Source organism: Solanum stenotomum, chromosome 6 (genome assembly GCF_019186545.1).
Source record: "Solanum stenotomum isolate F172 chromosome 6, ASM1918654v1, whole genome shotgun sequence".
NCBI lineage: Eukaryota > Viridiplantae > Streptophyta > Magnoliopsida > Solanales > Solanaceae > Solanum > Solanum stenotomum.
In genome coordinates, this window is record NC_064287.1 from 32812601 (window position 1) to 32827169 (window position 14569).

Here is a 14569-nt window from a genome sequence, read left to right on the forward strand (position 1 = left end):
CAAGTTGCCTCTCTACCGCCTAAAGTTACAGAACGATGAGGCTGGATTGGGAGTAAATTCGGCGAGCAGCAGTTCCACTCGGTGTGACATCGATCGCATCGACGATGGATTACCAGGTCGCTGAAAGTACTGAAGGAGACACAGATAATCATCGATGGGCGAGTCAAAAGATAGAAGGGCGCATCACGGAATGAAACGGCGATCCTGAGTTGGTTCGCCTAAAAATTACAGTGGTCAGATGAATAAGATGTGAAGCAAGAAGGCGAGACGAAAGGACCATCGATGAGTCGCTGAACAGTCGCCGAAGCCCGACTTTTCTCGCCGAGTGACCCCAAAAAGTCACACCAAATTTTGTATAAATTGATTTTTTCATAAGAGAGAAAGCATTCAGAAACGTGAGGAACAAAAGATTGAGAGCAAAAACTACCATTGTGGATTTCAAGTGATTTTAGTAAGGTTTTTTCATTTGGATTTTGTAATAGAGAAATTTTTAGTTAATTTTAACATTTGAATTTCATTTACCCAGCTTTAGAAAATGTGGCATGTATTGAATTTCATCTTTTCACTATGATTGGCTAAAACCTTAACCTTGAGGGTTTGACAATGTGACCAACTGTAACATTTTACTAAATGGGTGTTATCGATTAGTGATATTTGGTGTTAATCTGAAGCGGGTCTAAATTATTACTGTTGTTTAACTTTATTATTGCATATTTAGTGTGATAGATTTTGGAGTTTTGTCCTTGCTCGAGAGAGAAGTACAGATCCAGCGTAATAATTTGGCATCCTTAGTAGTGGGTCTTGACGGTTTCAGCTTGAGAAAGTGAAACCTAAAATCTAGCCTTTGTATCTAGCTTGAAAGAGTGGATTTGATGAGAATGTGGGCTGGTCATCTTAGGGATAGTGTTGAGGTTCGAGAGAACTCAACGGAAATAAGGTAATTATTCGAGAGAAAATTGTCTTACTTATAGTCCATTCTACCCGCGATGAATTAACATTATCGGTAATGATGTGCACCCATTAAGTTGAATTTGGCAGTTGGTTAGTCAATCCCCCATGTTTTTTCTAGTTATCTGATTGTTTCTTATTGATAATTGAAGTGGGTTGGTAACAACATCCTGAAATTTGATTGTTAAACTCTTAAGTGTGTGTGTTGCTCAGCTGCAAAGGTCATCGTCACACTTTCGTATTTGAATTCAAAAGAAAGCTACTCTCTGAGGGATCAACCCCAAGTCAGTTGGTTGGGTTATTTACTGACTAACGATCGTTGACACTTAGAATTGAATGAAGTGTCTTTGAAACGTTAATCAAAATGGCACCGCTGTCGGGGAGTAGCGTTACCCCTGTCACACATATAACTTAGTGTACCATAATTATAAATATACTTGCAATATCAATAATTCAATAAATTTATTAATTAATAATGTATGCATTTTTAAGTGATAACAACCTAATCATCAATTACAAGCATGTACGGATATCAATCAACAAATATTCAACTTAAAATCATATATGAATCTTAATCAAGTAACCCTAATTAACAATAAAAAAAAACTCTTGCCCTTATCATGATCATTTAGCATAGCAATACTAAGCGGGAATGTCATACTTTCAAGACAACACAGTAGTAGGGCCACCTTCGTTAAGGTATTAAGTCGATTTCTTGGCTTACAAGTTCACGCAATTCTTCTATCATTATCTAAATACACATATTCACCTTATAATTCATCAAGTAAGTCATATCAACACGAAACACACATCAAGGGATTCATATAATAGCATAACAACACACAACTAGATCCCTTTTATTTAAATGTCGTGTTTTGTCCATTCAAACGTCGTGTTCGCAAGTCTAATCATGATTTTTCTGTCAAATTTATATCAGATACATGTGTTCTAATCATAACTATTCATAATTCATAACCTACATGGACGTCAAGATGCTGCTCTAGAGCGCATGAATTTTTATCCCTTGGTTCTGTTTGAGTGAGATTGATAAAGAGTTTGTGATGTGTTTTTTGAGAGCCTTGCTTCTCTATTATCGAGGTTTTTCACTTAGGAATAGCCCTAAGGCATTTTTAAAATGAGAGAACTCTTTTAAAATTTGAACTAGATGAAGGGTTTCATAGACTCGTTGGGGCTACTGCCTGGCAGCTACAACGGCCCATGGTCCGCTATGTTGACCAAAAGACTGTTGTATCGATCCTAGGCAATGCGCCCCCCCTTTCTTCCCACTCCTAAGAGAATTTTGTTAACTAAGACGGGATTGATCCCGAGTTAAACTCAACTTGATATATAAAATTTCTAACTTGGAAATTTATCATGGGTATTTTTAATAACAATGAAATGGATCGTTACAGTAATTTTTTAGTGATGACAAAAAATTAAATTAATAAAGAAAAAGTGAAGGCTTTGATCACTTCACAAAGTCAATAACTCAAAAAAAATAATGAAAACTAATAACAGAGAAACCAACGAGCAGTAGAGAAGGGAAATATACCTCCTCCACAACTTGGTTGTTGAGCTAATCTTACCTTTAATTTGTGAGGTTAGAGCTAATAACATGTTATAAAATGAGAGGAATATAAGACGAGATATAGGGTGTGTTTGGTATGAAGGAAAATATTTTTCTGAAAAACAAGTGGATTTCTTCTGACTTATTTCTTATTTGGTTGGTGGGTAGAAAATATTTTCTGAAAAATAATTTTTAGTGTTTGGTTTGTGAATGAAAAATATTTTTAAAAAAATATTTTTTTTTTACTAGAGATTAGAAAATAATTTTTGACCGGGAAACCAACCTCGATAATCGATCTAGGACATAACCCTGACACGTGAACTAGGACACAACCCTGTCTGAAATTCGCCCCTGAGATCTGAAATTCGCCCTAAGACGCGATATTCGAATTGAGATTTGATATCCGACCCAGGACCTGACCCTGACACCTGAACTTGAACACGATCCATTAATTCGGGTTTTGACTTCGACATTTGAATCTATACACGACTTCCAAATCAGGATCAAACACCGACAATCAACAATTGATGCGAGACCCAAGATTCATTTTTCAAATTGGAATTTCGACCCCAACTTTCGAACTAGAATCCAACCACACCTGACTAGGTACCTAACTTTAGAATTGAGATTATTTAAAAAAAAAAAAAACAAAATTTTAAATTTCTTTTGTGTGGGGGCACTGGGGGGGGAGGAAGGCTGGTAGGGGGGAAAATATATTTTTTTTAAATTTACAAATATTTTCCAAAAACAAACTTCTAAATTTTTTATTTTGTTTGGTGGGTGTGGTAGGGGGTGGATTCGCGCTTGGAGTAACAAAGGCCACAATTGTTTTCCCTGCCAACAAGAAAAGTATCTTTAAAAGCCCAAAAGCTGATAGGAGAAAGGGTTTCCAACTGCTGCTATTATCTTCTTTCTTCCACTCCCAAACCTAATTAGTCCGGACAACGCAAATCACTGCGATTTCTTCAAAACCTATCTGCAAAAATGGCGTCAGCTGATGTTGAGAAGAGCAGGAGCGATATGGAGAGAGAGGAAGCCTGTTCAGCCAAACCAACGAAGCAAGGGGAAGGGCTGAGACAGTACTATATGCAGCACATCCATGATCTCCATCTCCAAGTCCGCATAAAGACTCACAATCTTAATCGCCTTGAAGCCCAGCGGAACGAACTCAATTCTAAAGGTCTGATTAACTAAATCTGGAAAACCTAACTTCTTAAGAAAACATTTTTTCACGTTTATAGTGAAACCCTAGTCTTAATCAGTTTCTTGGATATGTACTACTTTTTCATGTTGTTTATGGTCTAGTTTTTGAGGTAAAGTTCCCTTCTTTGATACAAAGATCTTAGTGTGAGAAGGCTGCTAAAATATTGAACTTGAGGAATTGAATTGATAATAGAACCGAAACTAATGTTGTGCCATCGATCACCTTAAAAAATTGTTGTTCCATTATGATAGTCCAACCTGAGAGGTGAGTAGAAAGTCCATTCCTCCTCTGTGGTATTGATGAATTTTCTTACTTAAATATGTTAGAATACATATAGACCCAACATTTCTTTGCCTTTTATGAGGTTAATAACCCAGTTGGCACACTCTTCAACTATTTGATTGAATACCTACTATCTTCTACTAGTAGGTAACTCCGACCATCAAAGCTTATGTTGATAAAGGGAAAATAAATAGTTACTCTGTAGAGGTTGTAATGGTTTGGCTTCCCAAACATATCATCTGTTATGGACCATAGGGTCATTCTTATTTGCATGGTTTTCATCGGTTTTGGGATGTTGTTGACTTACTTAAAGTTTTAGTGTTTCTTGAATAAATCGATCTTGATGTTTCTCTCACATTTGTTCAACTCTTGCTGGGGAATGTACTAAAATTGTGTCTTGATGACCAATGGCATTTTCTACTCCTTTTTTTCAATTGTAATTTGAATCCTGTATGGGCTCATAAAATTCTCCTTACTGGCTATTTTGTAGTGAGAATGCTCAAAGAGGAATTACAATTGCTTCAGGAGCCTGGATCATATGTTGGTGAAGTTGTTAAAGTAATGGGGAAGTCAAAGGTTCTAGTCAAAGTAAGTGTATCCACATCTTTTTAGTCATCATTGAATTACTTATTAAATTTTCCTACCCCATTTGTAAGCTAAGTTACTGGGGTATGGGTGTCCAATATGTGTGCGTATCTAGAGGTCGGATCTTAAGATTCAGGATACGGGGTTAGGTATTGATACGAGTGTAGGGATTCGACTGAAAATAATTAAATATCTAAAATACAATTATAATATGCCTAAATAATGGTGGACTATTTGAAAGGAATGTACAATTTTTTTAGAGCAAGTTTAAATTTGTAATTATACAAGTACAAATGTCAGTACCTTATTGGTTACTACCTTTGCCTTTTAGCCTTCAATTCACATTATTGTCTAAGTTCTTTTATTTGTGTTGTACTTGTATAGTTCTTTTCATGTTAGTTACTATTGAATCCTCACTAGACGAATTGGCCCCTGAGATCGTTTGTTCGAAAGAAGTGTTGAATTCCTTTGTAGCTGCTCAGGCAGATTGATTTCGTCCGACAAAAGAGCGAGTTTCATCTATTTTCGCATCAACACTCATAGTTTCGATCCTTACTTCCTCTAAATTTTGCAACTTTATGGTCTGAGCATCACATACTCGTTCAAGCATAAATTGTTCCTTTTGAGACTTAGATTTAGCTTTTTTAGCCTTAAGATTTTATTTCAGTGTAGAAACATAACTCCACTCAGCCACTAAAGCCTTTTGCATTTCTTCAAAAGCAACAAGTCCTCGAGACAATACCTCTTCGAGCATTATCGACACCTCGGCCATCTCCATATCCCTCTCAACAAGAGATCTTTGTAGAACTCAGTCCTCTTCGAGCTCAGACTCTCTGAATTTAGCCTCAAGAATCTTTTAATGATAGTCTTGTATCATTTTTCAAAGCAACCACCTTGGTAGTTAGGTGACCAGTCTCTCGGTTGTAGCCTGTAGGCATCTCTCTACTTCAACCGAAGCAAGTTTGGCTTTAATAGACTCAACTTTGGAGGCCTAAATAACTAGGGCTTCCATTGTGGCAGGTTGAGTTGGCTTAGTTATGAGTGCTCTTCAAAGCTTCTCACATTTATATGCCAACTCATCTTTTTCATAAATCACCTATTGGAGTAAGTTCCAACAAGCGCTTAAGGGTCACAAGACTCTATGGTTGTTCAAATGCTACACCAAAAGCTTGGGTGTGCGTGTTAGCAATCGGTGATGGAGTAATTGGAACTCCAAAAGTTGCCGAGGCCTCTGCACCAGGGATTTTGAGAGGAATCAATTTTTTTGGGAATTGATCCAAAAGCTTTCTTTCTCAGAGCATTGATTGATGTCACTCTCTAAATAGTCATAGGAAGGTTTGGATTTTTGGGAGCCTCACTTTTGGCTAGAGTTAAAGGCGATAGGAACAAAAGGATCAGAGATGTCTGTAGCACCCAAATCCATTCTGTTAGGGATAAAGGATGGTTAACAATGAGAGCCTACTAAGACCGCATTATCAAGACTCGATGAACTTCTTCAGTAGCCAATGTAGGGTAACCATTCCTCCACTCCTTTGGAGAGGAGTTTCATCCTCAGAAAACTCTTCAGTATCAGATCCTTCGTAATCAAACACAATAATAATCTCACCTACCCTTGAAGCATAAACATATTTTGTGCCACAACAAGTAGTAAGAGGGGTTTGTTTGACTTTTTTTCTCTTAAGAGGCCAGGACTTGAACCCTGCCACTACTTCAGCTTCGATAGTATCTGTTTCAAAGGGAAGACTTGCATAAACACGGTCGATGCGCTAATGGATTTCAGCGGTAGAAACAGTAATCACCGATTGTTCTCGAGAAAGAAGAACATTTGGTAATGTTCGCGCATGAAGGAAACACGTAAGAATAGCTTAAGAAAGAACTGTGACAAGGTGAGACATATGGGGTGGGGTTGAAAGAGGAGTATTGTGGCTCTTTGCCTTCCATCCTTGATTGTCATCTATTTGACTCTATGTTCGATCATCGGCTGCTGTGTTATTCAGAATCTTCTAAATGCATTTGCTAGTAGGGAATACAACGTCTAGGTGCCAAGTGGGTGTTGTAATAGTATACTTTTGTATAAGATGACAATAAGAAATCAAGAAGGGATTGAAACGAAATGGAGCATACAAAGATATAGGAACTTATGGGATAAATTTCATGACTCCGACAGCGAGAAGCTAGTAAGATCTACGGTAGCTATTGCGACAAATTGGTTGATCCAGTCCCAGTCATGGTCTTCTGCTAGGCTCGTGATAAAAAAATTCCTCCCTTTGCCCATGTGTCACGATACCCCTAGTGGCAACTCGAGGGGAACATAAAAACAAGAAATGGGTTATCAGAAGGTTTGCTTGGTCTCGATAGCCAGGGCCCAAAGACACCCGACAACTTCCCAAACCCTCGACCCTAGTTGAACCAAACATAACTCAAAAGGTTTGGCAAAGCTAAATGATCACTTTGTCAATTACAGGGTCGCCAAAGCCCATGGAGAATGGATAAGTGTAGATGAACGAATAACCAGTTTTCGGGGAATTAATACTCTCAAAATCTTTAGGAGCAATTGCTTGGAATTTATTGTTCGTCCACATATAGTCAATCCGAACAATAAGAATAACATTGTTTCATTAAGGAGGTGTAATCATTAACCGTTGTCTCTTGTCCCGATGTGCTTGCATGGTCAAATTTTGAAATCATCCCAAAAATAATAAGTTTTGGGAGTGATGTTATCAACACTAGGTCCGGGAAAGACATCGTCACTCCTTTTTCCTTTCTTCTTTAGGCCACTCCTTGGACATAAGATTTTGACGAAACTAGGATATGAAGCATGATCGATCAAGTTTGCAAGAGAAAATGCGTATATATATATATACATAATAGAAAGGGTTGAAGAAATTGTGAAAGGTTGGAATGAACATGAAGATCCCAATATATTGGTGCATGGAAAGAGGTCATTACTGCCATGGCCCATGGGCAACGCGCCATCATCGTACCAATAACCAGAATACACATGGTAGGTGCATTTAAAGTAGTGGGACTGACATCATCTTTTCTCATAACTCAGAGTATCCTCGCGTCAGACTTGTTGTCGAAATCTACGAAGATTATTCCTCTTCCCGTCATGTTTGGCATCACAATGGAAAAGCAGAGTGATTATTTATATTGGGTAAAAATAGCTAAAGCACGTGACATTGTGGATAGAATGCATGACGTCAACAAGGAAGGCCCAGAGAAGCAAGGTGAGATCGTAAACATTTGGTCTCAAAGTGTTCCCGAACATATAAGAATGACCATCATCGGGAACAAATCAAAAGTGCATGACTTGATGAGTAGAGAAGGACTCGTGTCCCGATGATGTATCCAAAAGGACAAGGACAGATACACCAAATATTATCGTACAAATAGTTTGAGCACGACAGAGGAATATTGGCTGGCACCACTAACGACATCTCCACGTGGTCAACGTCCATTGGTCGTGGTACTTTAGGGCTTGAGTGGAGGACACTTATTGGTTAATGTTTTACCTCTATAGCCTATAAATAGTATCTTCCCAAAACTTGTATGACATTTTGATTTGAAGAAATACAACAATTTATTTACATCCTTGTGCTCCAAGCTTTCCTTTTTCACCAAATCTTTGTCTTATAGTATTCAATTATTTAATCGTTCCTGAATCTCTAGCTAAGGACACTTAAACAACACCGGATTCAGTGTTTGCATTCATCAACAAACCTCAAAAGCTTCATATGACTTCCATTTATTCGCTTTGTTGTTGTTATATTGCTTTTACAGAGTATTATCGCAATATGCAACTGCTAATAACCAAACCTAACGAGTTAAGCTAAGACGCATGTCCTTGACTTCATACAAAGTCAACTATACCGTTTTTTAGTCGTATGCTTCAGTAGAATGTTGTACTTTCAGCTCGTATCCATGGTGGATTGCCTACTTTGCTCACCCTCTTCAGTTGAATACTTTATGGACCCCGTTAGACTTCCATCTACCAATTTTGTCTTGTCTTATTAGTTTTGCATTCTTGTCTTTTAGTTTTGACTCCGTAGCTTACGTGACAAAGTTGTTCTTACGTGTTGCCATTTATGATATCAAGTCCATTATATCCTCATTTAGCATTTGATGGGTTCCAATTTGTCCTTTTCTATGAGAACAGTTCTATTAGTTTTTCAGCAGCATGCGATACAAATAATTCATTTGGATTATGCTGTTATTAGATTTACAAAGATTCTGTAGTACAAATATTTGAAACCGTGTGTTCCCTTACCGTATTTTTAGTTTATTTGATATGCTTTTCTTCTCAATTTTTTTCATTACTCATTTTTGTGTTATTCTCTAGGTTCATCCTGAAGGCAAATATGTTGTCGATATTGGCAAAAATATTGACATTACAAAGATCACTCCATCAACTAGAGTTGCCCTGCGCAATGATAGCTATGTCCTTCATCTAATTTTGCCCAGCAAAGTTGATCCATTGGTCAACCTCATGAAAGTTGAGAAAGTGCCAGATTCCACTTATGACATGATTGGTGGTCTTGATCAGCAGATCAAAGAGATAAAAGAGGTACGTATCTTCTCTATTTTTTTTATTCTGTGTTTTCCTGATCTGTCTTGTTAACTCAAGTCTCTTTTCTTGCATAGTAATCGTATAATTTGCTTAACTTTGGATCTACTATTCATTAGGTTATTGAGCTTCCCATTAAGCATCCTGAGTTGTTTGAGTCTCTTGGAATAGCTCAACCGAAGGTATATTCAGTTTTACGAAATTCACCTTCAGTTATTATTAGCATCAATAATGATCTTGATTGGGATCCTCTTTTATGAATGACAGGGAGTGCTTCTCTATGGACCTCCAGGAACTGGGAAGACATTGTTGGCGAGGGCAGTTGCACATCACACTGATTGTACCTTCATTAGGGTCTCTGGTTCCGAACTAGTGCAGAAATATATTGGAGAAGGTTCTCGAATGGTGAGAGAGCTTTTTGTTATGGCCAGGTTAGTTCTTAATTTTGAGAACCCGACAGTTGCATATTTCTGATCTTATCACCTCAAATTCAATTCTGAAGCCATTTCTTGGTCACTGTGCTGAGCTAAGTACACTTGAATTGGATCTCTGAAGGAAATGTAAAAGTGCACAAATTCATAATCAATCTAGAATTCTAGATGAAGTTCCTGGAGATGCTGGACATATTGATGGATTTGAGATCTTACAATTTATGCAGACAAGCTAACTGTATGAAGTATGTTTTATAAGTTCCATCACCATGTGAGTTAACAGTCATAACCTGCCATAAAACTATTCACTTTTTTCCGGAATAATTTCACTTCATCCGAAAATCATTGTTTGGCCATGAAAATACCAAAATCCAATTTGAAGTTGTTTCCAACTGACTTTTCACTTTAAAAGTTGTATTTAAGTACACTTGAACATGAACATTAGTCCAAATATTCTTTGCAAATAGCATAACCAAACACACCTTGTTCCCTAGTTCTTTAACTCCAACTTCATAAATTCCAAATAAAGTGATTTTTTTGGGAATCTATTGCCAAATGCCTTCAATGTTCTCTTAATTATAATATTAATTTTTTCTCTATGAATCAGAATTCACGGAGTTAAATCCTTGTAACATTTGTTGCTTACAATTTTGGAGGGTGAGTTGATATCGTTCAACCCAAGCTATCGACAAATTTCTAGCCTACTAGTCATGTTTCTTTTGGTTCTATCGAAAACAGCCTATCTACCTCACAAGGGTAGGGGTAAGGTCTGCGTACCAGACCCCACTTGTGGAATTACACTGGGTATGCTGTTGTAGTTATGTTTCTTTTTTGTTTAGCTCTCTAGTATCTAGAAGCACTATTTGTTGATCTTGTGACCTTTGGTTAAGGGGAGAAGTTCCCTACCATGGGTTTCTCCCTGATTCGATCTTGGGACCTTTGTTTAAGAGGGAAGGTATCCTATTGTGGTGGTTACCAGTCATGTTGGAGATCAATTAAGCTGATTTAACAAGTATTGCAAGAAACTAAGATTCATATTGAGCTCCAAATTCTATTGGGATGGGATGGCTCCAACTATCTCTCTCATTTTAGACAGTTTTTTGACAACCTTAACCTAATTTAAGACTGATTATATCTTTGTTAGAAATAATGGTTCTATTAAGGCACAAGGTGTGTGTGTGTGAGTGAGGGGGAATCTTGTTCCGTCCTGCAAATGTTTCCCCTTTTGTTATATGGTCTATGGATCAACCTGTTTAAGTTTTTCTCTTTTGTGCTAATGCCCTGGCATTGTTTTAACTTCAGGGAACATGCTTCTATCATTTTTATGGATGAGATAGACAGCATTGGATCTGCTAGGATGGAATCAGGGAGTGGCAATGGTGACAGTGAAGTGCAGAGGACAATGCTTGAACTTCTCAATCAGCTTGATGGATTTGAGGCATCAAACAAAATCAAGGCAAGTTCAGTGTGCTGTTTCAATTGTATATTGCTTGGGTGCAACTTTATTGATGTGAGTGGTTGGAGCTGAGACAAGATTTACTTTTGCTTCAGGTTCTGATGGCCACAAACCGTATAGATATTCTAGATCAAGCACTCCTTAGACCAGGAAGGATAGACAGGAAGATTGAATTTCCAAATCCCAATGAAGAGGTTTGTGCTTTATATAGTTTTTAATATGTGGTTAAGTTGGTCAATTCTTTTACTTCAGACACTCTTGGGTCGCTCATTTTGATTGCTTGTGCTTGTTGATTGTTATGCTGAGTGTAGCCGTTGTGTTTGACTAGAAGCAACCTATGCTCGTCATCCTTCTCCGTTTCCTCATAGCAGCGATTGAACCTCTTGCTTCTCCTTTAGTTATCATTTTAGAATGTGCTGATGATTGTTCCAAATCAACTTATCGTTTGATCACTGTGCAGTCTCGTCAGGACATTTTGAAGATTCATTCGAGGAAGATGAACCTGATGCGGGGGATTGATTTGAAGAAGATTGCTGAGAAGATGAGTGGTGCTTCTGGGGCTGAACTTAAGGTATGGTGATAGCATGCACTTTCTGCTATACTATAGCAAATGAAATTCATGTGCATCTTGAGTGGCCTATTTAGCTTTTCAGTTAAAACTTCTGATCTAATGTGATGAACTAATCTCACCTGTGCCTTGATCCTCCACATGAGTTGATGTGAAACAAAATGGCATTTCTTGCTATCTTATATTTTTGCTTGTTCTTGATCTATTCTTTCTATCAACTATTTGCAGGCTGTATGTACGGAAGCAGGGATGTTTGCTCTAAGAGAGAGGAGGGTGCATGTGACGCAAGAAGATTTTGAGATGGCTGTTGCTAAAGTAATGAAGAAAGAGACTGAGAAGACTGTGGAAGTAGATGATATTGTCGATACGAAGGACCTGAAATGCATACACATCTGGGTTGATTGTCTATAATTACTATTGTTCTTGGAACTTTTATTTGACCCCAGGAGCTTACGACTTGCCCTTAGTATTTTCATGTTTCTCAGTAAGCTATTTCGTTTTCTTTGGCTGTTTGGGGCATCTACAGCTGTAATTCAAAATTTTCAGTGTTTTTCCGTGCGGCTTTAGTATTTGACACTCTGACTTCTAGCTTGTATTCTTGTTTATTGACATGCTGTACTTCTTTTTCGGCTCTAACTTGAAAGCCCTGCCTAGGAGTTGTACTTGTACTCTGTCCATTTTAATTTATATAACACAGTTTGATATACATTAAGTTCCAAAAGAAGACGTTTGAAACTAGGGATGTCTAAATGACGCAATTGTGACTAGGGATCTTTATGGTTCAGTTTGGATTAGTCTTTGCTTTTAAAAAAAAATTCAAACCAATTTAGTCTTTTTTAAATTTCTAAAATCAAACTAAATAAAATAAAAACTATTGGTTTAGATCGGATTATAATTTGTTAATGATAAACTGATAATAGTAAAACAACAGAGACATGAGACTCCATTTCAAATGAACAGGAATCTAACAAATCTCTCTATGAATGTATCTGAATTTCCTACTTCATTTGTTTTAATTTGTATCCTACCTTTTTTTTAGTTTGTTTAAAAATAGAACATCTTTTTTTAATTATTTAATTTCAAATTTTCATAATTAAGGCCACACGATTAAAGGACATTTGATACATTCAACATATCTCTAATTTAAGATCCTACGAGATTAAAAAAACCTTCTCTATTATGTTGACCACATGCTAAATTTAAATTAGACAATCAATTTAAAATAAAAAGAGTATTATATTTCAACACTATTTCAAGCTTTAGCATGTTAAGTTGTGTAACTATAGAGGCTCTCCACTTCACAGTCTAACTCTACAAAAGCACTATACGACTTTAAATAAAATGGTCAACCCTTAAAATATCAAAGGGGCAAGCCAATGAAAAATAGAGGGATGTCTAGGTAAGAAATTTTTTTAAAAATAGCAATACACCACACCATATATATACAATTAGATGATGGGTGATCTTGCGCGGACATGCCCAATATTTATCAATTTGTATTTTATATAAAATTATATGTTTGAATAAAAATTTGAAAGTTGTGGAACCTTATTTATTGGTTAGTAATAGATGTCGCTGAATTGTTAATACATTGTCACAAGTATTGCCTAGGGGAAGCATTTTATTTGATTTATTGGTATGCACACATTGATGATTGCACAGACGTCCGTGAATACATGCATACCATTTATATATGTCAAAATAGCAATGCAGTCGAATACTATGTCACAGTTATTTGGTTCTTTGAAATTGGCTAACATATGGCTACTATATCGTGGTAGCCATTTGAAACTTCATAGTTACTATTATTGTGCCGTGTTTGAAAAAATACATGTCAAAACGAAAGTGCAATGTGGTAGAAAGAAAACAATTTGAGGTCTTCTTTGCTTCAGAACCCCCAGGAAAATCAAATGATAAAATAAAATGTCAAGTAAAATAAAACTAATTAAGACAACTATCTTTCAACCTCAGTGGCAAAATCTTTGTTTTATTTGCAATGGTTCAACTAATTAGAAATAAAATAAAGTGAACATGGAGCTCCAAAAAAATGCAATTATTTAACTGATTTTATTTATCAATTTGAGTAAGCTTACAATATCAAACTCCAAAACAATCTTAGACTTCAAAATTTGAGGAATATTTGTGGAAGTATTTTATTTTACCTTATCAAAAGAAGTACAAAAGGAAACACCATGTGTTTTCCCAAGGGACAGCTCAATAGTAACTCAGAGTTCACAATTAACGCACAAGTCAAAGTTCAAATTATGAAGTTGATTAGCTGACTATCCAGTTTAATCTTGCATAATTCTGTTCCAAAGCTTTGTTTCATTCCAGCAACAGTAGTCTATGGTTCGAAGCGCCGTGTTTCATCCGGCACGAATCCTCTCCATAACTAGTATAACTATAAAGAAAGAGAAAAAACACCAACTAAAAATGATGACCCCTTAGTATATTTTTAGTTGTTGAGTATTAACTTGACACACAAATAATACATATATAGATGATAATTTTTCTTTGAAAAAATACATTGGAAAATGACTAATAGCAAATTATCTTAATTTTTTAAATTGCAAGATGAAGATAAAAAACAGGTAAGATAACTATCAATGAGAGAAGAATAAAAAGTTATCAAGACACATAACCAAATACATTAGATGTCTAAATAGAAACTCGTTCAAACGAATGAAGAATATCTCTAAAAATATATATAGGAAGAACAACATAAATAACAAAAAGAGTAAATATATAGGAGAACAACATAAAAAAATAACAACAAGAGTAAATATGTAAGAGAGCAACATAAAAATAATAACAAAAAGAGTGCTTGAAAATTACAGTAGAAATGAATGAAAAATGCAAGTGAGAGAGAATGGAAAAATAAAATAAAAGAACAGTGCAATTCCTCCCACTTGTGCTAAAGAATGGAAAATAGAAGAGATGTTGAAGCCTCATCAATACGTG

At 36.4% G+C, this 14569-nt stretch overlaps 2 protein-coding genes across 2 annotated transcripts in view; both read left to right on the forward strand.

The window, feature by feature from the left end:
• Window positions 1-12276, forward strand: part of LOC125868565 (26S proteasome regulatory subunit 8 homolog A) — a 63542-nt gene extending 51266 nt beyond the window's left edge. Inside the window, exon 9 of the mRNA XM_049549198.1 lies at window positions 12155-12276. The gene's annotated coding sequence lies outside the window, so the exon portion shown is untranslated. The remainder of the gene's footprint in view (window positions 1-12154) is intronic.
• Window positions 3369-12276, forward strand: LOC125868564 (26S proteasome regulatory subunit 8 homolog A-like). The gene is made up of 9 exons (XM_049549197.1): window positions 3369-3695; window positions 4492-4589; window positions 8929-9153; window positions 9273-9335; window positions 9421-9584; window positions 10887-11040; window positions 11136-11234; window positions 11501-11611; window positions 11837-12276. The coding sequence occupies exons 1-9, from the start codon at window positions 3500-3502 to the stop codon at window positions 12017-12019; spliced, it is 1293 nt and encodes a 430-aa protein (XP_049405154.1). The 5' UTR covers window positions 3369-3499; the 3' UTR covers window positions 12020-12276.
• Window positions 12277-14569: the final 2293 nt, after the last annotated feature.

Excerpts from the sequence above, each read along its gene's own strand:
- LOC125868564 (XM_049549197.1), top strand. The coding sequence starts at position 3,500 with ATGGCGTCAGCTGATGTTGAGAAGAGCAGGAGCGATATGGAGAGAGAG. Across the intron at positions 9,585-10,886 it reads GAGCTTTTTGTTATGGCCAG|GGAACATGCTTCTATCATTT; the intron begins GTTAGTTCTTAA and ends TTTTAACTTCAG. Across the intron at positions 11,235-11,500 it reads TTCCAAATCCCAATGAAGAG|TCTCGTCAGGACATTTTGAA; the intron begins GTTTGTGCTTTA and ends ATCACTGTGCAG.